Source organism: Diceros bicornis, chromosome 7, assembly GCF_020826845.1.
Source record: "Diceros bicornis minor isolate mBicDic1 chromosome 7, mDicBic1.mat.cur, whole genome shotgun sequence".
Taxonomy (NCBI): domain Eukaryota; kingdom Metazoa; phylum Chordata; class Mammalia; order Perissodactyla; family Rhinocerotidae; genus Diceros; species Diceros bicornis.
In genome coordinates, this window is record NC_080746.1 from 55,755,964 (window position 1) to 55,781,311 (window position 25,348).

Sequence of the window (25,348 nt, forward strand, 5' to 3'; positions counted from 1 at the left end):
GGATCATGTGCACATCCACTTACTTATTCACTCCTTTTTTATTAATTCCTTCAATAGATGAATGCCAGGCACTGTCTTAGGTGCCTAGATACAGATTCTTGCCTGTGAGGCACTTACATTCCTCCTACCTTCTCTCAAAAAAACCTCCTCCTCCTGGGAGCCTTCCCTGAGCACCGAGGCTGGGTTGGAGTGCCTCCCCTGGGGTCCCACAGCCCTCTGACCACACTGGGGAGCTCCTGGAAGGAAGGGCCAGTCCAGGGCACCTGGGGTTCGCAGGCTCCTGCACTGTGCCTGCCTGCAGAAGTCAGAAGGGACAGGCAGAATGAATGGAAGGCAGGAGGCCAGCCCCTAGGCCTGGCAGGTTCTGCCCATCCAGCCCCCGCCTCTCCTGCAGGGCTGAAGGCCATTGACTGAGTACCTCCTGAGGAGTGGGCCACAGTCCTCACCCCCTGCCCACTCCAGGTTGAGAGGTCCTCCCCAGAGACCCTCAGCCCCACCAACGCACCCTGAGTCCCCTCAGGGTGGGCTCAGCTCCACTCAGCAAACCTTTCCTGAGCCTCTGCTCTGTGTCCAGTGCTGTGCCAGGCACTGGGGACACCGATGCCCAGACCTCACTTGTCCTTGAAGTGCTCCAGTCGGTGGGGGCCACAGACAGTGACAGTATAGGATGTGATGGGACAGGTGGAAGCAGGGGCTAGGGTGGCCATGAGGAGGCCCCATCCCAGCCTGGGGGGGCTCAGGGGAGGCTTTCAGGGGGCTGCAATAACAGAGATGAGAAGAATTGGGCCCGATTTTGAGAAAAGGGGGTGTTGATGGGGAGGTCACTCCCAGGAGAGGGGCCAGTATGTACAAAGGAGAGTAAGTGCCCGGGGTGCCAAGCTCAGGAGGGTGTAGATGGTTTTCTGTGGCTGGAAAGTGCAGTTCCAGGGAGAGCAGACTGAGGGTGTTTGCAGAGACCAAGGGGGGCCTTGAATGCCGAGCTCAATACCAAACCTGCACCCAGTGGTTTCATTAGCCTCCAGGTGCCTTACCAGGACTTGGTGCAGGCCATCCTTCCCACTGCACCTGGCGGCCATCCTTGTCAACTCCCCCTCCCCCACTCACATTCTGCCTTCCTCTGGCCCAACAGAGATCAGCGATGGCATGGAGGTCTCCGATGAGCTCTCTGTTTGTTCAGACAACAGTTACGACACATACGCCAACAGCGCCACCACCCCTGTGGACCCCCGAGGGAGGGGCAGCCGCGCCAAGACCTTCACAGACCGGAGTGGGCGTTAGCTGAAGACCTGTCTGTCCCAGCCTGTACCAAACGTGGAGACCAGGAACCCAGGAGAGCTGGCAGGAGCATATCTGGACTTGGAGTGCTCTGGGAGCTGGCTCCAAGGCCTCCTCGTTGGCTCCAGCCTCTTGTCAGCCATGGCCTCTCTTGGAGGGGGCACCCCTCTCCCCTGAGGCCCAGGTGGGCCAGGACTCCAGCCTCTCAGATGCCCCTGCAGGCCTGGGGCTCCCTCTGGGAAGTTTGGGGCCCGGGGCCTGGTCCTCCCTCTTAGGCCCTCCTTGCATCGTGATCTGGAAGCTTTGATGGGTCACTGGGCCATCCCATGCCCCCTGTGGATGGAGGATGTGGATGCCCACGTGTGTCCGTCCTCCTGTCCATGCTGTGAGGCAGCTGACTTCTCTGTGTTTCTCCTGCCTTGAGGGCCTGGGCAGGGCCTCCACCGTCAGCAGCTCTGCTCCTCACGTCCATCTCAAAGCACAAGGAGGTTCGGCCCAGGAGAAAGCCTGCTGTGGTGGTGGAGACACTCCTCCGCCCCCACCAGCCTCCCACCGCCGCCATCCCTGCCCCAGGAGAGGGCCTGAGCCATGTCCTGTAGGAGCAGCTAGAGATGCCAAAAGGGCAGGCTCAGGGCTGCTCGATCCTGTGCCCAAGTGTCCAACAGGCGTCTGGGGCAGAGTGGCCTGGAGTCCACAGACTGACATGACTTCAAGTTTCCACATCAGTGGCCAAAGGGCAGGGGCCATCTGGGAAAAGTGTTCTGGGCATGTACAAGGGTGGGTGTGTGGCCAAGGAAGCCTGCAGTGGAGGGAGCCCGAGGGGCCTTGGCCAACATGATTAATGCTGCCATCTTGACATGTGTCCTCTCGGATTTGTCCGTGTGGGGGGCGGGGGGACAGAGCTTGCTGGGTTTGAGATTCAGTTTGGGCCCCATCATTTGAGGAGGAACCATTCTCAGAAATGAATGGGAGAGTGGCAGGGTGGCTGAGCCCTACCCTGCGTCACCATGGCACCAGGGGTTCCTTAACAGCCCTGGGGGGGGAACCAGTACCCCTATATTGTGGTGGGGGAGACAGTCCTGGAGAGTTAAAATGACCGTCCAAGGTGACAGAACTTAGAACAGGTAAAGCCAGAATCCCATGCATGCTCTTGCCCCAGTGTGTCCATGCGCCTTCCATAAGCAGCGGGAATGGCATGGCAGGTGGGGAGGGCTTCTGGGTCCCATACAGGCCTGGGCAGTGGGACTAGCAGGTCCCCTCACGGCCACATGGAGGCTCTGAGCCCCTGGCCTATGGAGGGACGGGCCCTCAGCCAGCAGATGCCTCTCCCCCATGGTGGCGGTCTGGCTTTGACTTCTCAGGGCTTTGGACCTGACCGAAGAGGGCCCACCCCCATTCCTGCCACAGTGGGGCACCTGGGCTGAAAGCTAAAATACAGCCCCTGAGACCACAGATGTCCCTTCCTGTCTTTCAGTCCTTGGACCTCTGCCCTCTGCCCCCTGTGGGAAGGGCTTGGCAGCAGAGTCAGGGCAGGTCTGTAACTCCCATCTTTGTCCTACGAGTCTGCGTGGTCTTGGGTGTGTCCTAAGGGAGAAGGAGGTGAACCCCTGCTCCAGCCTGCATTAAATAAAAGTGGTGCCTCCTGAAAGCCAAGGGGTGTGTCTCTTCTCCAAACAGGGGTCTTCTGGAAAGAATTCTTGGGGTCTTAGTGATTCTGACACCTTGGAGGAAAGAAAAAGAAACTGCTTCCAAATGTTGGAACCCGGACTGGGCCCCCCACATTAACCTCTAGGACTGCCCCTCCTTTCTCCTCACTGAATAGCTGGCAAGTGCTTCCCTTCCTGGGGCAGAGGTCAGCTCCCACCTCTCCCTGGGCGCAGGGAGTATGAGTGCAACCCAGAACAGCTGGGTCAGAAGTGGGGTACACGGCCCTACCCAAAATGCCCCAACAACCTCCTCTTCACCCTCCTGCAGGCCCACCTGGGAAAGCGGATTTGAGCTTTCATGCTGGCCCCTCCCTGTCCAGGAAGTGCCCCTGACCAGGGTGTCCCAGCCTCCTGGCTACACCTGGGCAACTTGAGATATCCCGGAATCTTCAGGAGGGGGTGGAGGGGGCTGGGAGTTCTGAGTAGAACAGCCAGTCAGAGTTCCACTCTCCCCACGGCCCTACACTGTACCCCCCAACTCCCCAGTGCAGAGGCAGTCCAGCTGCTTCCCCTCACCCCAGACAATGGAGGGAGGATGGAGGCCAACCCCAGTGGGGCAGATGGCCAGGCCTTCTCCACCCTCAGCTGAGCCACAGCCTGTGGTCAACCCTGGCTCCTGTCCCTTGACCTGAGGGATTACTGAGAACCCCGCCTTCCTGATGTCCACCCCATGTCCTCCCCTTGTCTGTGGAGGACAGCCTGACTGCCCATTCACAGGGAAACAGGGGACGGGTCCCCTCCCCTTCCTGCCACCCCCTGCAGACCCACTCCTTCCTTCCTCCCTTGGACCTGAGCGGGTGAGGCCTCCCCCAGGCTGAGCCGGCCCTCCATCTCCTCTAGGGCCCTCCGTGAACCCTCAGCCCCTCCTTCCCAAGTATACATACAAAGGTGCCCGACTCTCTCACATCCTTTAACAAACAGTAACACATACCACCCTTTTTTAGGGCGAAGGGATATACGCCATTTCCTGGAGCAGGGTCCATGGAACAGACTATCCTGCCAGGCCTCGGGACACACACTTGGCCAGCATCACAGTGACCCCTCCCATCAGGCTCCTTCCACAAACTCGACCTGCCTGAGGCTGGCCAGGATGGCCCCTGCAGCACACGGGCCTCACTGACTCCACATGGCACATGGCTTTCACTCACAAACCCTCTCTAGTGTCACAGCAATGCTATACCATAGGCAGAGCAGGAATCATGATTCTCTCTCCTGATGAGATGAAGGGCCGGGGCCAAGGGGTGGGCAGTGATCTGTGAAGGGCTACACGGCACATGAGCACCAGGCCCCAGGTGCCCCGGGCCCATCCGGACTCTTGTCAAGGCAACCTCCTCCCAAACTGCTGTCCTTGTCCATGAAGCCAAATCCCCTCCCCCGCCCCATGGACTTCAGGTCCTGCAGCCCTTTGTAGAGGCAGCAAACGATCAGGCACCAGCCTACGGAGTGGCTTCCCTCTGGCTCCAGGAGGCCAAGCTGACCCAGAGCTGCCTCATTCTCCTCCACCCCAACAGGCCTGCCCAGTTCCACCACGCCCCGCCCCACCGGGCCCCCTCCAAGGCAGGTGCATTGTTGAGTGAAAACCACCCTGACTCAAGCCAGACCACAGACAGAGGGCCACATGCTGTCCACACACACCACACGGTCCATGGAGACACAGACCCATCATGCATAGACAGACTGCTGTCACAAAGAAATTATCACATAGAGACACAAAGAGATGCGGACACACAAGGCATATAACCAGACACACCAAGTCCCACAACGACACGTCTGCTGTCAAGCAGGAACACAGACACAGCACAGAGTCACACAGAGGCAGGAGGGAAACCTAGACCTCTAAGCCGTGCAGTCACATTCTTGGTCACACACCCACCCCAATGCTATGCCGTCACCGTGTCCCATGCACTCCCACACTCCCACACCGGTACCCTGCAATGCCTGCACGCTCACAACCACCAGATTACACCCTGTCTCCCTGGGGCAGGCAACCCCACACACACACCACCCTCACACCTGTGCATCGTTCAGGTGCACGGCTCACGCCAAGTCACCCTCAATCCAGGCACACAGATCCTGGAGATGTACATAGTTGATTCCACGCATACTCCTGCCTCCTCCCTCTTTCCTTCCCTGCCAGGGCTGGTCCAAGAGTGGAACAAAAGCCCAGCGTCCCCTCCTCCCCTTTTCTCCCCTCCCCTCCCCCCTGGCGTCCAGCCCCTTTGTCCTCCTGCAGCTGAGCCTGAGCAGAGTCCGGGCAGAGCGGCAGGGACACTGGAGCTCAGGCTGCCCAGGACAGACAGGAGTGGTCCCTGTGAGAGCAGCAGCTGCGGGCACCTGGGAGAGGGCGCGGCCAGGTAAGTGCCAGGTACCTCGGGGGCGGGACTTAGGACACGGGGCTGCCCTGGCTGTGTGGTGTCTACAAGTCTGAGCGTGTGTTTCTGTGAGAGGGTGTAGGTGTGAAAAAGAGACAGGGTGGCATGTCAACTTCTAGGGGCCGGGTCACTCAGTCCACATCAGGACCCAAGGCTTAGGGCGCCTAGACTCTTAGCTGGGATGGGAGAACGCCGGATCCAGCCCCACCTGGGAATCCTCACCTTCCTTGTTCCAACTACACATCCTCCGGCCCCCGGACTGGGAATCCCAGGGTGGGAACTGGGTCCGATGTTCCCGTGTGTCCACAGTGCCCAGAGCCATAGACGGCAGTGACATGAATGAAAAAGTACTTGTGCACTCCCCAGGAGGGGACTCCCTCCTCCCCTAGTCAGCCCCGTGCCAGGGGACTTCTCTGCAGGCAGAAGCCCCTCCTCATGCTGATAAGTCTGCCTCCTGGATCTCAGCTCAGAGTGCGGCCACTTCCTCAGCCAGGGGAGAAGAGAATGGGGGCAGCATGCTCTGATGACTTCTCTCACCTCCCTTCGCTGGTCCTGGGCTGCTCCTCGGGACACGCCCCCACTCTAGCAAGTGTGGCTGAGCTGCTAGGCGCAGGGTCTGGAGCCAGGTGGGTTCAGAGCCCAGCCCTTCTACTTGGGCAAAGTAGTTAGCTTCCCGGGACCCTGCCCATTTCCTGTGATTCTGAGGCAGGGGACCCACTGGTCATCCACTGCCCAGGATGACCCAGGCACGATCAGTGAAAGCCAGGGTGACACTGGGCAAGATCTGATCTCCAGGGCAGAGCGGTCTCAGAGGAGGCAGAGCAGCTAGGGTCAGGAGAATGGAGGGAGAGGCAAGGGGCAGAGGCCAGCGGTGCGCACCCCTAGAGTAAGTTGCCACATAAAGGAGTGAGCTCCCTGTCCCTGGAGGTGTCTGTTCTAAACAGCCAGATCACAACCAGCACAGTACAGCCCTTCAGTCTATCGGGTGCTTTCACGAACACCCCTCCTTCGATCCTCACAGCACCTCTGAAGGGCAGGTTCCCTCTGCGTGCTCGTTTGCTCACGACAAACTTAAAACAGAAGGGTGAGGGGCTCTAAAGAAACTTCTCAGGGCTGTGGGGATCCAGTGAAATGCTGTACAAAAAAGCACCTCGCACATGTGGCGTGCTCCCTTTCTCTTCAGTGAAAGCAACGTCAGGAAACGTTTGTTGAGTTTGTACTATGTACCCAGCACTTTTCATGCATCCCATTTAACAGTCACAGCAACCCTGTGAGGTAGGCCTTATGAGCCCATTTCAGATGAGGAAACTGAAGAGGAGTCACACAGGTCACACAGCGAGTCAGTGATAGAGGTAGATTCGAACCCGGATCAGTCCTCAGAGCCAGCTCTTTTCCCTTCCCCACAGCGCTTCCTTGAGAACACAGAGAACTCACTAGAGGGCCAAATGCCCTCAGCCTGGGCTCTAATTTCATGCTCTCCCTCCCTCTGGGCCTTTGCACAGGCTGTTCTCTCAGCTGCAGACTTCCTCCCTCCACTTCCTTCTCTTCACCTGGCTAGTCTTACCTATCCTTCTCAGTCTGAAGGTCCCCTTGCCAGGGACACCGTCCCTGACTCCCCTCCAACTGGGTTTAGTGCCCCTTCTATGAGCTCTCCTAATACTCTGTCTGGTGGTCTAGTGGTTAAGATTTGGCACTGTCACCACCACGGCCCAGGTTCGTTTCCTCGGCAAGGAACCACACCACCTGTCTGTCGGTTCTCATACTGTGGTGGCTGTGTGTTGCCGTGATGCTGAAAGCTGTGCCACCAGTATTTCAAATACCAGCAGGGTCACCCACACTGGAGAGGTATCAGGGGAGCTGCCAGACTAAGCCACACTAGGAAGAAGGACCCGGCCACCCACTCCGAAAAAACTGGCCATGAAAATTCTATGAATAGCAGCCGACCACTGTCTGATATAGCACCAAAAGATGAGAGAATGGTGCAAAAAGACTGGGCAGGGTTCTGCTCTGCTGTACACAGGGTCGCTACGAGTGGGAATCTAAGCCACAGCACCACCACCACCAATACTCTGTACTTCCCTATGGGACCCCCGCCAAGCTGTGAGCTCCAGGAGGGGAGGGACTATGACTGTCTTGCTCACTGCCTGGCACAGAAAAGTCTCTCAATAAATACCGTTTAATATATTCACTCGACCTTGAACAGGTTTTGAGCACCTACAATGGGCCAGATTCTGTGCTGCCGGGGGAAGGGCAGATATTTAATAGACCCATCCGAGTTTGGTCAATGGGAAGCGCCTAGAGGAGATCCGCAGGAGACCCGGATGGGGTGAGGAGAGGGAGGCAGAGTTATACCCCCACACACACTGGGTCTCTGTGGGGTAGCCTGAATCCCTCGACCAAAGGCTACAGCTCCTGTCAGGGGCCCTCCCTAGACAGATATTTTGAGCACGTCCCAGTAACCTCCCAGCCCTCTCCTTTCAGACCTGGGAGAGGTAAAATCTCCCCGCTGTTGGTGGCCACGTGGCACTGCTCTATCCCTTGGGGGGGGGAGTCCCTAAACACTGTCTACGCTTTTGTAAATCGCTCCTTTATTAGACTCTCCTCAAATTACCCCATTTGAGAGCGTGCCATCTGTCTCCTGCTGACACTGATAGGAAAAAGCTTAGCGAGTCTGAAGAACAGAAAGGGCAATATGGCTGAGTGGGGAAGCCAGGGAGAAAAGGTGGTACAGCTCAGGCAGGGCCCAGCCCTTCAGGTAGGCAGGGACTAGATCGCTGCAGCCATCAGGAACCCGGCTGGGTGGATGGAAGGAAGAGTGGTTGCCGAATGAAAGCGCACTCGTTACGTTCACGGACGCCTGCATGAAAAAACTAGTGAAGAAACGGGGGAACGAGTGGATGGGGGCCTCCCGCCCTCTAATCCAGCCCCGGCCACGCGGATCTCCCGACGCTATCTGTGTTCTCTACCCAGCAGGATGCGGGAGAGCCCCGTGCCGGAGGAGTCGGAGCCGGGCTCCGGGGCGCCGTGCGCGGGCTCCTGCCACGCGCAGCGCGTCCTGCAGACCCTCAACGCTTACCGGCGGAGCGGCACCCTCACCGACGTGGTGCTGCGCGCCGGCGGCCGCGACTTCCCGTGCCACCGCGCGGCGCTCAGCGCGGGCAGCGCCTACTTCCGCAGCCTGTTCGCGGCCGGGCGGCCCGAGCGCGGCCTGGCCCTGGTGCCCGTGGCGCCCGAAGCTCCGGGTGGGGGGCCCACCGGGGCGGCGGCGGCGGCGGCGGCGGCGGCGCTGGCCGTGGTGCTCGACTACGTGTACGGCGCGGGCGTGCGGCTGCGCGCCGAGGACGAGGCGGCCGCCGTGCTGGCGCTGGCCGAGCGGCTGGGCGTGGCGGGCCTGCGGGAGGCCTGTGCGCGCTTCCTCGAGGGCCGCCTGCGCGCCGCCAACAGCCTGGCGCTGCGCCGCGTCGCCGCCGCCTTCTCGCTCACCTCGCTGGCCGAGCGCTGCGGCCGCGTGCTGCGCCAGGCCTTCGCCGAGGTGGCGCGCCACGCCGACTTCCTGGAGCTGGGGCCCGACGAGGTGGTGGCGCTGCTGGCCGACCCGGCGCTGGGCGTGGCGCGCGAGGAGGCCGTGTTCGAGGCGGCCATGCGCTGGGTGCGCCACGACGCGCCGGCCCGCCGAGGGCAGCTGCGGCGCCTGCTGGAGCACGTGCGCCTGCCCCTGCTGGCGCCCGCCTACTTCCTGGAGAAGGTGGAGGGTGACGAGCTGCTGCAGACCTGCGGCGAGTGCCGCCCGCTGCTGCTCGAGGCCCGCGCCTGCTTCATCCTGGGCCGCGAGGCCGGCGCGCTGCGGGCCCGGCCGCGGAGGTACGGCCCCTCGCCCCCCTTGCCTCCTGCCCTCCGTCATTCCCGCGTTCTTCAACCGCTCCCTCATTCTACCGTCATCCTTTAATTCAGTCACTTGATCGTGTCTTTTAAAAAAATTTAAAAATTCAGTCATTCATTCAGCAAACATTTCATAGGCTTGGTGCTGGGAATTCAGCCCTTGAAGAGTTAACAGTCCAATGAGGGAGATGCAGGGATCTCACACCTTGCGCACATTCTTTTTCTTGCCCATCTATCCATAATTCTGAGTGTTCCCTCTGTGCAGGTCTTTTGCTGGGAGACCGGGACTCGGCAGTGATTTGGAAACACCCTTTATGCTCCGGGAGCTCAGACTAGTAAGGGATATAAATAGGCAGGGCCTGGGGAAAAAAATGAGAGAGACTTACTCCCACCCCTGGAACGCCATGCCGCGAGACTTTGGGTGGAGTAGTCTGAGATGGTGTGTCACCCTCCCAGGGATAGAAGACAGGGATGCCTCTGTCTTACTCACCACTGTATGTCCAACACTAAGCTCAGGTCCTGGTACAAAGAAGATGCTCAGTATTTGTCAAAGGAATTAGGTAGGAAACCAGTGGCTAAAGGGTTTGGAAATTCTGGTGGGGTCAGAAGACTGAGAGGTCAGTGGGAGGGGAGAATGCTTTGCTGAAAGGGTGTGTAGCCTGGTTTAGTGGAATTAGTGATTAGGGTATGGATTTAGGAGATGGTTATAGGAGGAGAAGGGCAGTGGAATTAGTGCAGTCGGGGATGGAAGTCTGAAAAGGGAAAGAGAATGGATTAGCGTCAGACAAACCTGGGCTTGAATTCCAGCTCTGACACTTATTGACTACATGACTCTGAGCAAGCCAAACTCTGTGAGCCTCAGTTTCCTCCTCTGTAAAAAGAGTAATAGTCACTGTCTAACAGAACTGTCATAAAGATAAACCAGGTGATTTTTCTAGAGAAGGCTAAGGGCTCTGTAAAGATTCCTTTCCTGAAATTTAGAGGTCAGTAGAATGGGGTAAGGATTAGTGACTCTCTTCCCATCAATAGCCAGAGGGGAGGTTGGAAGTGGCGGAGTCCAGCATGGGGAAGGGGGTGCCGGGGACGGACGAAGCGCCAGAGGGCATGAAAGGGCAGCAGGACCGTACGGAGTGGTCAACGAGAGGGTGAGAGAGGGGCGCAACTTGGGTGCGGGTCAACGGGCATTGGGCTTATCCCCACACCAGATTCATGGACCTAGCTGAAGTGATCGTGGTCATCGGCGGTTGTGACCGTAAGGGGCTCCTGCAGCTGCCCTTCGCCGACGCCTACCACCCAGAGAGCAGGCGCTGGACGCCACTGCCCAGCCTGCCGGGCTACGCGCGCTCGGAGTTCGCCGCCTGTGCTCTCCGCAATGACGTCTACATCTCCGGTGAGGGCGGGGCCGCAATGGAAGCCCCACGGGATTGGCTCATCGCCTCCTGCGCGCCGCCCCCTTTGTTTTTACCTCTAACCGGGAGGTGGGGGGGGGTGTTCCTGATAATCTACCGTTATTGGCTGAAATGGGGGTCCTGCAGAGCCAATCACTCGTGTGACTCCGCCCTTTAGTCAGCAATGTCCGCTTCAATTCGTATTAGTATTAATCACTTCTCTTTATCTAGGCTACTACGTGCCTGGCATTACGTTAAGCAGCTTACATTAGTTATTATTTAATTCCTCCTCTAACCCCATTTTACAGATGAGAAAACAGGCTCAGAGAGGTTAAGAATTTCCCCATTGTCTCAAAAACGGCAAAAGCTAGGAGGAACACAGATCTGTTTGATGCTAAGGGACTGTGCCCTCCTTGAGATTAAAGCCCTAGAGCCTCAGAGAATAAACACAGCCCCTGCTCCCCTGGAGCACCCTGGAGAGCAGGAGACGGAGACTTCACTTCACCACCAGGCAGAAGTTGATGGGAGCTATCCAAGTCCTCAGATGATCCGGAATCCCACTCGGAATCTGGCCCAACTTCATGGAAAGGATGACTTTTCAGCTGGACCTTGAAAGTCGGAGGGAACAGCATAGGCAAAAGCATGGAGGCAGGAACCTGCAAACGAACCCCGGGGTACTGAGGGGTTTGAAGTGCAAGTTGAGTGTATCTGGGAGAGGAGGGGAAGCTATTGTAGCTGAGGCACGAAAGGGATTCTGGAGCCAGATCAGGCAGGCTTTACTCCAGGCCTAGGTAGACTGCACTTGACATTGTAGGAAGCTATGGGTGCCTGGGAAGGATAAGGAGCAGAAGAACGAGACAGGAAGGCCTTAGAGACTAGCCAGGCCACACTTTATTACTAGACAACTTATCCAAGGACACTGACGGCCTCTGAGCAACATGCAGGGCCTCTGCTGGGTGCTGCTGAGAATACACTGAGGCAAGGGCTACAAGACAGAGATGTGGCTTGGGTTACAGGCTGAGGCTGAGGGGTGCAGTCAGGGTTGTCCCTGGGGAGGCTACTCCTGAGAGGTGAGTCCCTGATCAGGAACCCCAGGCAGCCAGGCACGGGGAGGAAGAGCCCACAGCCTGCATCCCCAGTGCCTGGCCCCATAGGACCTACCAATGCCGAGCTTGGGGCACTGGAAGGTCTGGTTCTGGTCATTGCTCTGGCTGTGAAAGGCCTTGGCCTTTAGCATGTCATTCCTGGTCTCTAAGCCTCATCTGAGTTTCTCATCTGTAAACTGGGTATGATAATCCCAACACCTCAAGGGGGGATGAGAACAGACCTGAAATCATGAAGGTGAAGGCAGCAGTGAGCAGGATTATTGGGTCACCTTCTCCCCATCCCCGCCCCAGTGCAGGAGCTCTGCTTCCTCTGTGCCCCAGCAGATTCCTGATCCTTGTCTTGGGCACCCTTTGCACTCCTACCTTCATTGGAGTTCTAAGTGCCTCCCTTTTGGCTTCCCTGAGCACAGAGCCTGGCACACCACCACAAGGCACCCAGTGAAGACTAGTTCCTTCTCCCTGATTCTCTCAGGCCTCTCCTCTCAAGAGTCCCTGCCTGTTGTCCTACCTGCTGACCTTCCCAGCACTCGTTCAAAGCACACTGTCTAGGTCACAGGCCCAGAGTCTCACACCAGCCCAGGGGAAAGTCCGTCTTGCTGTCTGGCCTTAACCCTTCCTTTGTTCCTGGGGGCCTTGTTTCTAGCTCTTTGGGGGAGGTGGGGATAGCAAGAGGGCCAGGGGGCAACAGCTGCTTCTCTCTCCCCAGGAGGCCACGTCAACAGCCGTGACGTGTGGATGTTTAGCTCCCATCTGCACACCTGGATCAAGGTGGCCTCCCTGCACAAGGGCAGGTGGAGGCACAAGATGGCAGTCGTGCAGGGCCAGGTAGGGACACGCAGCAGCTGCTGCCCTGGGGCCCAAGGTACAGATCTACCATCATCCTGGGGGAAGGCCCTCTGAGGCCCTCTCTTTGTAAGAAGGGATCTGAGGCCCCAAAAAGGAGAGGGACTTGCCCCAGGTCACATAATAATGCTAATGCTAATAATAATAGTAATTACTGTAATAGTACAGCCTAGCAGTCAAGGGTGTGGCTCTGGGGCCAAACAGCCTAGGTCTGAATCTTGACTCTACCACTTAAGACCAAAAAAAAAAAAAATCTGCCCAGTATCCTTGTAAGTAAGCTACATCCCGAATTCAGAAATGCAAATAAAAGTGATTCTTAGAATCATTTAAGAGGCGGTAAACCCTTAATAAATTACTAGCTATTATTATTAAGTATCAGCTTGGTGCAGGTATATTACAGATCTAATCCGCATTCAGTACTCATCCTCGAGACCGATCTCATTAGCCCCGGTTGATAGAGGGCACCTGCTAAGGGAGGCTCAGTAATTGGGTGGAGGTCGCCCAGGCGGTGGCGGCGCTGGGATGCGCCCAGGTTGACCTGGCCCTTACGCTGGGGTGGAATAGTCTCCCGCACACAGCCGGAGGTGGTGGGGCCGAGACGCAGGCAGCCCTGACGCCCGACGCACCGGCCCTTGTCCTCACTCGCAGCTGTTCGCGGTGGGCGGCTTCGACGGCCTGCGGCGCTTGCGCAGTGTGGAGCGCTACGACCCCTTCTCCAACACCTGGGTTGCCGTGGCACCCCTCCCGGAGGCTGTGAGCTCGGCCGCGGTGGCGCCCTGCGCCGGCCAGCTCTACGTGATCGGGGGCGCGGGCCAGGACGGCGTCAGCACGGACAAGGTGGGCGCGGAGAGGCCGTTGGAGGCCTGCTGTGTGCCGGGCGCAGAGCTGGCGCCTTCGTGTCATCGTGCGTTTTCTCACTTAACCCCGTCAACAGCCCTGAAGAGTCACCCCCATGTTTCAGGCAAGGCAGTGAGTTCAGAGAGATGACCCCAAGGTCACCCAGCGGGTCAGCAGCACAGTTGGACCCAAATGTTTGGGCTGGTGCCATGTGGTTTCATAGATTTTAAAAATTAAGTGAGGGCAAGGGTGGGATTAGTTAAAATGTTTTTCCTCCATTCAAAAAATACACTCATTATTGAAAATTTAGAAAATACAGAAATAGGGCCGGCCGGTGGCTTAGTGGTTAAGTGCGCATGCTCCACTACTGGCGGCCTGGGTTAGGACTCTGGGCGTGCACCAACGCACCGCTTCTCCAGCCATGCTGAGGCCCTGTCCCACATACAGCAACTAGAAGGATGTGCAGCTATGACGTACAACTATCTACTGGGGCTTTGGGGGAAAAAAGGAGGAAGATTGGCAATAGATGTTAGCTCAGAGCCGGTCTTCCTCAGCAAAAAAAAAAAAAAAAAAAGAGGATTAGCATGGATGTTAGCTCAGGGCTGATCTTCCTCACACACACACACACAAAAATACAGAAATAGAAAAAAACCCACCCATAATCCCACCACCTAAGGGTAACTACTATTACTGATAATATTTTGGTGCATTGCCTTCCAGGCTTCCTCTGAATTGAGTTTTGCTTTTCTTTTTTTTTTTTTTTGGTGAGGAAGATTAGCCCAGAGCTAACATTCCAATGCCAATCCTCCTCTTTTTGCTGAGGAAGATTGGCCCTGGGCTAACACCCATGCCCATCTTCTTCTACTTTATATGGGACACTGCCACAGCATGGCTTGACAAGCGGTGCATCGGTGCGCGCCCAGGATCTGCACTGTGGGCCGCTGAAGCGGAGCGCGGGAACTTAACCGCTATGCCACCAGGCCAGCACCAACTTTTGCTTTTCTGTTTCACTTTTGTGTTCTTACTGTTAGTAAACTTTTGCCTTCTGCTTTCTATTCTTCTAAGTAGAGCACTTTCCACGTGCTTAGCAACTCTTCACAGCCAGCATTTCAGTGTCTGTGTAACAGGCCACTGGGTGGACGAACCATAGTCTACTAATCTAATTTTCTGTTGTTGGATATTCAGGCTTTTTGTGGATAAAAACTAATCTTCATCGTGGCAGCGCCCTCCCCCCACTGATGGCGTCATAGGCCTGTGGCCCTGAGATCTGACTCTTTCCCAAACTGGGATTCTTCACCCCTTCTTATTCCCGGACCCCATTCCCCAGCACACCTTCCTGGAGCTGGCTAGGGGAACTGGCCCATTTAGTAGCCTCTTGTGCAGCACTGATTTGTTATAGGCCCTTCTGCAGGTCTCCAAGGAAACAACTGAAACAGGGAGTAAAGGTGAGCAGGCAGGTACAGATGTGAACCCTCAGAAATTGTGAAAGGCATCATAGACGCCCGTGGGCCTGGGAGGCCTGTGGACAGCTGTAGGAATGGGAGCTGGATGACACGCCAGCTGGAATCTGGTCATGACCTCAGAGCACAAGGGAAAGAGAAGGGGGTTGACAATGCACGCAGCCAGGAATACATCTCCATGGGGGACCTGCTCTGAGGACTCTCTATAGCACTAACGCAGACTTCTCCCTGGATCTTGAAAGATGAGGCTTGCCACACAGGGAGTCCAGGGATAGGGGCTAGAATGCAGAACCAGACTGAGTACACTTGAGGGCAGGGGCGATGGGTCTCCCCTACCCTCCCAGACTTCGCTAGCTCAGGCCTGGCGGACACAGGCAAATATTGTTGTGTTGATTGAGTCCCCCTCACAGAGGTGGGAGGGCATGGGCAGCAGGGCAGTTGGGGATGCAGCTTCACCACTGCTGCTCCTCCCACCCCTCAGGTGCAGTGCTTTGACCCCAAGGAGGACAGGTGGAGCCTGCGGTCCCCAGCGCCCTTCTCGCAGCGGTGTCTCGAGGCTGTGTCCCTCGAGGACACCATATATGTGGTGGGGGGCCTCATGAGCAGAATCTTCACCTACGACCCTGGCACAGATGTCTGGGGGGAGGCAGCTATCCTCCCCAGCCGTGTGGTAAGTGGATGCTCCTGGGCATGGGCCCTGGCACTGGTTCCATTCAGGAGAGTGGAGATCCACTTCAAAGGATCTGGATCTCAGAGGGAGTGTCTTGGTCTGACTCCCTGCTAGGCCGTTTTACAGTTTTCTAGCTTTGTTCTCACAATGATAATCAGCCTTGCTTTTCACATATGAGGACACTGGCCTTAGAGAGGTCGAGGCCCCAGCCCAAGGCCACCAGTTAGGCCACGTTAAGGCAGAGCCTGGAATCCCAGTTTGCAGTGCTGTAGCCTTGAGTGGAGAGCTTGGTCTAAATGATCCTGCAGTCTCTCCTGCCCTGAAGGCCCCCAGCTGGTAGCCAACTGTTGAGGGGTTGGGGGTGGAGAAGGGACTGTAAAGTTCCCCTGTTCCAGTGATGTCAGAGAAGGGAGGCCTGGCCCGGGATGCTCTGGCCCCTGCATTCCTTGCCTCCCCCACCTTCGATCTCCCTCCCCTGAAACTCCAGAGAGGCTATATAAGGGGTGTGGTTGGACTGGTGGTCCCTGCCAGTTCTGACCTTCCGTGATCCTAAGGTGGTGGTGGTGGTGGGAATTACTATTATCGTTACTGAGGTGCTTACTATATTCCAGGCACTACGTAAAATGCTTTATATGCTCACCCCCATTAACTGTTAAGGGAACCTTATGAGGAAGGTACTGCTGTTCTTCTCACTTTGCAGATAAGGAGACTGAGGCCCAGAGAGGCTAAGTGACTAAGGCTATCGTTTAGGAAGGGTCACGCCAGAGCTTGAACTCAGGTTCTCCAATTTTCTGCCTCTCTGCCATCCAGACTGCCTGCTCATATTCTGTGTGTCAAGGTTTTGTTGTCTGGCCTGGCCAGCTAGGGACAGTGGGAGCCCCAGGCTGGACCCAGTAGCTGACTGTCTTTCTGTCTGTCCACCCAGGAGAGCTGTGGCGTGACTGTGTGTGACGGGAAGGTCCACATCCTTGGCGGGCGGGATGATCGCGGGGAAAGCACCGACAGGACCTTCACCTTTGACCCCAGCAGTGGGCAGGTGGAGGCCCAGCCGTCCCTGCAGCGCTGCACCAGCTCCCATGGCTGTGTCACCATCGTCCAGAGCCTGGGCAGGTGACTAAACTTGGACAGCCTGAGCCAGGGGGCAGAGAGAGAAGGGAGAACCCGGGCTCACCACTCTGCTCCCCTCCTGGCCTCCATGTAAATAGCCCCTTAACTTATTGCCCCCTTTCCTTGTAGAAATAAAACCTCGTTCAAAGGTTGGGTCTGTGTTCCGGCTCGAGCCTGCTTTGCCTGGAGAAGTAATGCCCAGTATCTTCTCCCTGCTTTGACTCCTTACAAAGCACCTTCATACGTTTCCTCATTTACTTTCACAATAGCAGTGTGGACATTTTTTTTTTTAATTTTTTTTTTTTTTTGTGAGGAAGACCCTGAGCTAACATCTGCCAATCCTCCTCTTTCTGCTGAGGAAGACTGGCCCTGGGCTAACATCTATGCCCATCTTCCTCCACTTTATATGGGACACTGCCACAGCATGGCTGGACAAGCAGTACATTGGTGTACTCCTGGGATCCGACCCGACAAACCCCGGGCCACCGCAGTGGAGCGCGAGCACTTAACCACTTGCGCCACCAGGCCAGCCCCTAGTATGGACATTTTTTTTTTAATTATGAAATATTTCATGCTTAAAAGAATATACATTGGGGCCAGCCCGGTGGTGTAGCGGTTAAGTTCGGGCGCTCCACTTCAGCAGCCTGGGGTTCGCGGGTTCAGATCCTAGGCACGGACTAATGCACCGCTTGTCAAGCCACGATGTGGTGGCGTCCCATATAAAGTAGAGGAAGATGGACACGGATGTTAGCCCAGGGACAATCTTCCTCAGGAAAAAAAAGGAGGATTGGCAACAGAGGTTAGCTCAGGGCTAATCTTCCTCACAAAAACAAAACAAAAAGCAAAATTCCTCAAACTTTCTGAAGCTAATAAAGATACAGAATACAACATTAAAACAAAAAAGTATATATTTTTGTATAGTTAAGAATAATAAAATATCTGTGTTCCCACTACCTAGCTTAAGAAATAGGTGGTTACAAATGCCTTTGTAGGACCCTGTCTATTCCCAAACCCACCCCTTCCCACACTCCTCCCATAGGTAATAATGATCCTTCAATTTCAGATTATCAGCACTTTTTATTTTTTTTTTTTAGTGAGCTAGTTATTAATATCAGTATCTTACAGAGAAGGAACTGCCTTAAAAAGATGAGAATTCGCCAAAGGCCACGTACTTAGCATGTGGCAGAGTCTGTGACTCTTAAGATTTCATGAAGCTTCAGAATCTATGAGGCACTCCTGGTCAGGATGGTTCTTTCTAAACCACCCTCTCCAATTCAAACACCTAGCAAGGACAGAGAAAATGAAAAGCCAGACAACTGAAACGACAGAGGCATAGCTTATAAGAAACCAAACATATCGAGGAGCAGAAACGAGAGAATACAAAATTCTGTGAGGAAAATTCCTGTGAGGAAGGCAGAAGCTTGAGCTCTGGGGTTTAGACTCTGGGAGGAAGGCCTTAGAAACAGGATCCAAAACGGCTCACTGCTGGAAGCCAGGGCCCAGGTAGGACTCCTCCACACAAGAAAGAAGCTGAAACAAAATACAACAAACCTAGGTAGCCTTGGGGTGGAGGCTCGCAGCAAACTGCGGGCCCAGGGTGGCAGGTGCCAGAGCCACAAGCCTGAGAACCCAGCCAGCCAGGCTCTGCACCTGGATCCCCAACGTCAACAGGGGGCACAAACCCTGATGCCATTATACGTACCCAGGTTGGCCTCGGGCTCTAGGGACAGAACATAAAACTGCTGGGTAAGGAGGGGTGAGCTCAGAGGGGAGAGACAGATTCTGCGAGGCAGAGGCCCAGCGGTTCAGGTTCTGTGCCTCTGTTTCTGAGGCCTAAGGGGCTGGCCAGACCCCAGCTGGGGCTCCCCTTCATTTGCACTCAGATTGCCTTTTTAAGAGCTGTCCTCTGCACCTGTCATCCCCTCCAGCACAAGGCCAGCCCCACACCCCTCCCATCTTCCAAAGCCCCAGGGCCCTGTGTGCAGGGTCTCTCCAGCTGGGGCTGGCCCGTCATAGCCCAGCACAAAGGTCCAGGTCCCAGCTGAGCTCCTACCCTCCGATTATCCCAGATTAGGGAGCCTGTCACCATCTGGACACAACTGATAATGGCAGAAGGGGGAGGGGTTTGGGGTAGAGGCCCAGCCCCTCAGAGCCTCTCTGCCCCCACCCCACAGATAACACCCAGGACAAAGCTTAGAAGGTGCCATATTGCTTGCCTACCCCTGCAAGAGCCCAAGTGGAAAAGTAGGGGCAAATCTAGAGCAAGCTCTCTCCAAGGACATGGTGGCCTCACCTGGGCTGGGTACTTCCTGTGTGCCAAGCAGACTGCTCCATTTCCCCTACGATGACCATTCGTGCCCTCAACGCTTTTTCGTGCAAGTGCCGATGCCCTTTCCTGCAGTCTGCCTGGGCCGACTCGACATCTCCACCCTGGAGCTGACCTCTCCCCTTGTGCCCCTTCCTTATCTGCCCCTCTTCCATCACCTGACATATGGCCAGGCCTTTATGTGTGATGTCTTTAGTCTCCCCTGACACACCCATAGGATGCCCTCTGAGGCAGGAAAGGTGTCAGCTTCATCTCTTGTATCCCCCAGTGCCTGGAACAAACCTGCGCCTCCCCTCCCCACCCCCCGAATACACTAAATCAAAGTTTCCTGGATTTCTATCTCATAATACCTGTGAGGTAGGTACAATTGCCCCCTCCCCTTTACAAATGGGCAAACAGAGACTCAGAGTTGTGAAGTGACTTGCTTACTAAGGTCACTGGGCTGGTGGGTGAGTGGTGGCAGAGCCAGGATTCCAACCTGGGTCCAGCTATCTCCAAAGCCTGCTCTTTCCATGTGGCCTCACCTAGGCTCTGCTAACCTAAGAAAACAGTGTTGAGGGCAGCCCAGGAGTTGTTTAGAGGTAGGAGATGTATCACTTCCACCATGGGAAATCCAGCCCAATGGGATATTGTCCCTGTCTTTGTGGGCCTCCAACTGGATAAGTGGAAACATGGTTCATGTCCCTGGTGTGTGAGGCTCACAGGAACACAAGCAAGTGGCACCCCATGTGTGCTAATTTCCTAGGACTACTGGTTAGATTGAGAGACCATATATGGAGGGTCTCCCTGGCTCCTAGTCCTCTGCTCTTTGGCCTCTCCCCCAAGCTGCCTGCTGAATGGGAGGGACTGTTACCATTCAGCGGGAGGCCAGACCCCAAGTCCTGAGCACTGACCCCTTAGCCACACAGGATTGCCATCCTCTCCCCAGCTGAGAACAGAGACTTAAGTCTTGGTATACCTTCAGAAACCATTGGACCCAAATTTAGTTTTTAAGTTTCTTTGAGCAGCTCTAACTATTTATAAGGACTAAACTGTTATTCTTTCTAATGGGCTTCAAGAACGATGAGAAAATTAACTTATTTTTTTAAAAAATAGAATGAAACTTATTCTATTTTATAATCACCATATGGTCTCATTTATAAATCTAAAATACATTATGAGATCTTGATGAACTTATTTTCCCTATATATTGAAAAACTTTGCTGTTTCATTATCCTAAAAATTATTTCATCTTATTCATCAATTATTCCCAACTATGCCAAACAAGATGATAAGAAAATGGAAGAATGATGGTATTGCCTAGAAGATGCAATAATGAAATAAACCATCACTATTATATGATCCTTCAGTTTCCATATTGCATTTCCCAAAGTATTGTATATATCATCTTTCAAGAAGGTACAAAAGAAATCCAGAGACATTGGTTGAGAATTAAGGGATTTTTCATTTTCTACTCATAACAATAAGAAAAGAAACTTGACAGAGAACATTTCACACTTATTAGACAAATCAGAAAATGAATGTTCTAGTCTTTCTCAAACTCAAGAATTGGTGAGTGAACAATATATTTCTAAAGACAGAAAGGAAATATGGTATTTTAAGTTAAGTCATTATTTAGTTAAGTCATTCAACAGGAAGGATTTCATCACACAATATTTTAAGACAAAAACCTGGACCATCCTGTTTTGCTAAAAGGTGATGTGACAATATTCATCTTTTATGATGCCTATGCCCTAAAATTTACTTGATACAGTTTGTTACAGTTCATAAGTGGAGAAATGCTGAAGGCAGTTGTGTACACAGGCGATTAGAGGGAAATAGATGCTGTAGAAATTTTTAAAAATTCATTGATTTGGTCATTTGAATTGATCTTTATAAATCTAAAAAAGAAAATGTTTTAAAATTATGAAGCAAAGAAAGTGCCTGTCCTGTCTTCAACAAAATTATGAGCCATTAAAAATTTTTAAAATATTGTGTGTTGACAAGTGCAAAAGAAAACAAACAAAAGTCCCAGAAGCAATGATAAGCTAGAGACCATTAGAAATCTGAAATCAGTAGTTACAAGATGAGTATGTTCCAGCTTCACACACAGCAGTTAAGGAGCATTTCATTGCATTCAAAGGATGTTGCTCATTTTGGCTACATATACCTTCGAGACAAGGAAAATATGAAATTGCTATGTTTTAATTCATATATATGTGTGTGTGTGTATATACACATTACATATTTTCATATATCTATGAATGGCAACTTTACTGAGATATAATTCACATAGCATAAAATCCACCCATTTGAAGGGTACAACTCAGTGGTTTTTAGTATAGACTTGTGCTGTTAATACTTGTTAAAATTTATAATAAAACTGTTTTCCACTATCCCTTTATTCTTACTTCTGTGAAGTATCTGTAATATGACTTAAAATATAAAGGTGGGATACCTCTTGGACCCAAACAGGAAAAAGATGACTCTTTTTCCTGATATATTGAGGGTAAAACCAGTGGGCAAGATCCTTTTCTCTGACAGGTAGGAAAGCAGCCCTCTTGCTGTGCTTATGGTCTCCCTTCCGCGCCCTCTAAAAAGCATAAATGTTCTTAATTAAAGGCCAGGGGAGCCCTACCCTCTCTATGCAATTTAGGATTCAAAGAGTCCAGCTCCGCTGGCTCACTGCACAAAGGGTGCCTGGTGCAGGCTGGTCATGGGGGCAGTCGATGGCCCAGCAGTGGGGGAGAGATGAATCCATCACAGCAGTACTCCCACTTGGTGGACAAAGGCCCAGCTGCACCTGGTTAGCGGAGCTGTTAGTACAATACAGGACTGAGCAGCAGAGGCGTGGTTTTATTTGAATTTCAGAGCTACTGGGGCTCCATCTTTTTTTTTAAATTGAGGGTTTGGGATCAGACAACTTGTTCCCAACCTAGAGTCTCATGTTATTTGTTTTCAAATCAGAAATGGGGATCTTGAGATATTCTAAATACTGTCCAAAGCCTGAGAGAAATCACACAGGGATGTACTGCACAGTTAAAATTGCTCTGAAATGAGGTTAGTACTGCAGTGGAATCTGCCCATTACAGGGATGTGGAAGACTAAATGAGATGTTCACAGCAGGCTCAGGGAATGTTAACAATTATCTTCTCACCATGCTCATGCTGCTTACCAAGTTATAAATACAGCTTTGATTAATAACAAATAGGGAAATGGTTTGTTTCATAGATAAAATATCAAAATCTCACATCCCTGAGGAAGAAAACTATCTTTTGAGGTTGAAAGTGTTGACTCTCAAGGATAACTAAATGTTTTCCTGCTCTGATGTTGACAGCCCTGACATAGAACAGCTGCATTTATTTATTTATTTATTTTTTCTGAGGAAGATCAGCCCTGAGCTAACATCCATGCTAATCCTCTTCTTTTTGCTGAGGAAGACCGGCTCTGAGCTAACATCTATTGCCAATCCTCCTCCTTTTTTTTTTTTTTTTTTTTGCCCCCAAAGCCCCAGTAGATAGTTGTGTGTCATAGTTGCATATCCGTCTAGTTGCTGTATGTGGGATGCGGCCTCAGCATGGCCGGAGAAGCGGTGCGTCGGTGCGCGCCCGGGATCTGAACCCGGGCCGCCAGTAGTGGAGTGCGCACACTTGACCGCTAAGCCACGGGGCCAGCCCAGAACAGCTGCATTTATACACAGCAACATCAGAGCTCAGAAACAATCACTTGGATGGATCACGGCACAGAAAAAGGCCAACTTCGCCCCCTGTAAAATGGGGCTAATGACACCTGTCCAGCTATGCCCACTTCCCAGTAGAAGCAGAAAGCACGGCCCCCTCAGTTAGGATGGGAGAATCCATTACCATGAAGTTAGCTATCAGTCATTTTCAAGAGGACATGCTTAAGGTAGTAACAACAGCTAGCATTTTCTGAGCCCTTACTAAGGGTCAGGCACTGTGTGAAGAACTCCATATGCAGATGAGCAAACAGAGGCAGAGATGTGTACCTGATGTGCCCATGCTCATATTGCTAAATTGTGGACCTGGTTTTAAATCCAGTCTGGATTGAAGGCCTGGGCTCTTTTATGTCTCCAAACAAATATACTAAATTATAAAAACTAGAGAAATGCATTTAGATTTCCTTTAACTCCCACAACTTGCCCTGTGAGATAACTGAGAATCAGAAAGGTCCAAAATCACCCTCAGTGCATCAGTGCTTGTGTCAGGATTTGAACCCAGGTCTCTAATTGCAAAGCCCATCTTTTCCAGCACAACCTCACCTTTGTCAAGTGCTCTGCAGAGAAAGGTGTCCTCCACCCCCACAGGGCTGACCTCCGCATAGCCTTTGCCTCATTTCCCAGGTAGGAGTGGGGAGGATTGTCTGACTGGAGGAGAGGAGCAGGCCCCACAGATGACCACCATCTGCTGTGGGCTCCAGCAGGTCTGCAAGCCCAGATTTTGTCTGGGGGCAGAAACCCCTCTAAAACCTTTACCCATTGTCCTCTGACCCCCCAGTTTGTTCTTCCTGGGTCTCCACACTGACAGTGCTATCCCCTTGTCCCCGACCCTTGCTGCCCTCTGGGCCTGTTCCCAAGTTCTCACATTGCAGCTGCTGCTCTTTTCCTTGCCTGATGGGCAAGCTGGCCAATCAGCTCCCAGCTCCTGTTTGAGCCCCATCACCAGCTGCCAGGAATCCTAATGATCAGAACCTAACTTCAGAGCCTGACAGTAGCCTTTTGGTGAAAAGTCAATGAAAGGCTATGGCACTTGCTTCCATGTTGCCAACAGCCACACTTCCAGGGTTCCAAGGGCTATTTCACCATAGTTTTAGCTGTCCAGCATCAACACCCTACCTATTGAAGGGACAGGGGGCACTGTGCAAGGCAAAGGGGCCAGCTCTTTCTCCCTACCCCCCAGACACCAGGCTTGACCAGTCAGATGCTCACACCTGGAATCTTCAAACTTGAAGGGAGTGACACAAAGAAAAGGACAGCTGAAAACTCATTCACTGGGAGAGTCTGCGGGTGGCGGTGATGACATCCTCTAGGGTAGCTTGCATTTCTCAATGGGCTGTGGTTAGGGAGTGCTCACCTAAGCCCTACATTTATCTTGTGTGGTTTTCTGAAATAAAGATTTAAAAAAATCCTAAACTCTCTCCCTTTCTTGATCTGAATGGTGGCTATACAGGGGTGTTCGTGCTTGTAATTCAAGCTGTAGACTGGTACACTAATAATTTGCACCTTTCTGTGTCCTACTTCCATGAGTTACTTTTTCCTTCCCAAGCTGCTGCTTTGGTGGACATTCCTGTTACAGCACCTCCTGGTGGGAAGTTAACAGCACTACGGAATCCCACAGACTTGACTTCCAGTTCTTAAGTGGATTGAGGTTTGTAGAAAACTCATGAGGAAAATTTAAAAGATCACTTAATCAAATATACAAATACCTGTTACTGGCTGTGCCAGTACTAGATGCTAAGATTTGAGATGACCAGGACTGTCTTAACCTGTTTCCAGCACCCAGTACTCTGGATGCTCAAATTAGAACTAGTTTCACTACCAATCTCACAACTAACTGCATCACAAGTCCAGGAATAAAGGAGTTGAGCTCAGTTCCAACACTAACATTTTCAGTAAACTGCAAAATGCCAATAGTTTTACCCACAAGGGATAAATAAAACCTTATAAACACACCCAGCTCCCAGGGTAGCCAACAGCACAATAGCTGCCTATATTGTATTAGATTTGGAGGGTAGGCACACAATCATTTATTCAAAGGCATTTAAATCTCACTTTACCCATGTGCAGTTATGAGGTGACCCAACACTAGCCAGTCTGCTCAAAACCACCTACCTATTAGCCCTTCGCAGGAAACTTGCATTAGCTTGAGAAAGGGCTCATTCCTGGAAATGTGTCACCCCAGAGTGAGGGGAAGCGAAAACCATTTTTGTATTCAGGCTCCAGTTCTTAGCCACAATATATACAAATCCACTCTCTGGAACACATTACATGGATAACACATTAGCTATGCCAGTGGTTAGAGAAGAATCTAGAGACTGTCTCTAAGACATAGTCTCAGTTACATTAACACTGACAAAAACAGTGAGACGTTACCGTCTAGACAAAGTCAGTACAGCCATATGTCACTTAATGACAGGGATACATTCTGAGAAATGCTGGGTGATTTCGTCAGTGTGATCATCACCGAGTGTACTAACACAAACCTAGATGGTAAAGCCTACTACACACCTAGGCTACATGGTACAAATCTTCTGGGACCACCATCATATACGCAGTATGGCGCTGACTGAAATGTTATGTGGTGCATGACTGTACAGACATCATCAAAGGCTGTATTAAAAAGGGAGGAGGGACACATGAGATACATTTGTCAGTGTGCTCCCA

At 52.9% G+C, this 25,348-nt stretch overlaps 2 protein-coding genes across 6 annotated transcripts in view; both read left to right on the forward strand.

The window, feature by feature from the left end:
- The window catches only part of GDPD5 (glycerophosphodiester phosphodiesterase domain containing 5), an 85,830-nt gene extending 82,884 nt beyond the window's left edge, over positions 1-2,946 (forward strand). For all 5 annotated transcript variants that reach the window (XM_058545588.1, XM_058545587.1, XM_058545591.1 and 2 more), the window contains one exon: positions 1,130-2,946. In XM_058545588.1, the coding sequence (XP_058401571.1) occupies positions 1,130-1,278 (149 nt within the window). In that variant the 3' untranslated portion in view covers positions 1,279-2,946. The remainder of the gene's footprint in view (positions 1-1,129) is intronic.
- A 5,333-nt stretch (positions 2,947-8,279) lies between these two features.
- On the forward strand, positions 8,280-16,889 carry KLHL35 (kelch like family member 35). Its single transcript, XM_058545593.1, has 6 exons — positions 8,280-9,214; positions 10,438-10,622; positions 12,433-12,551; positions 13,218-13,406; positions 15,348-15,536; positions 16,462-16,889. The coding sequence occupies exons 1-6, from the start codon at positions 8,328-8,330 to the stop codon at positions 16,648-16,650; spliced, it is 1,758 nt and encodes a 585-aa protein (XP_058401576.1). The 5' UTR covers positions 8,280-8,327; the 3' UTR covers positions 16,651-16,889.
- The last annotated feature ends 8,459 nt before the right edge of the window (positions 16,890-25,348 follow it).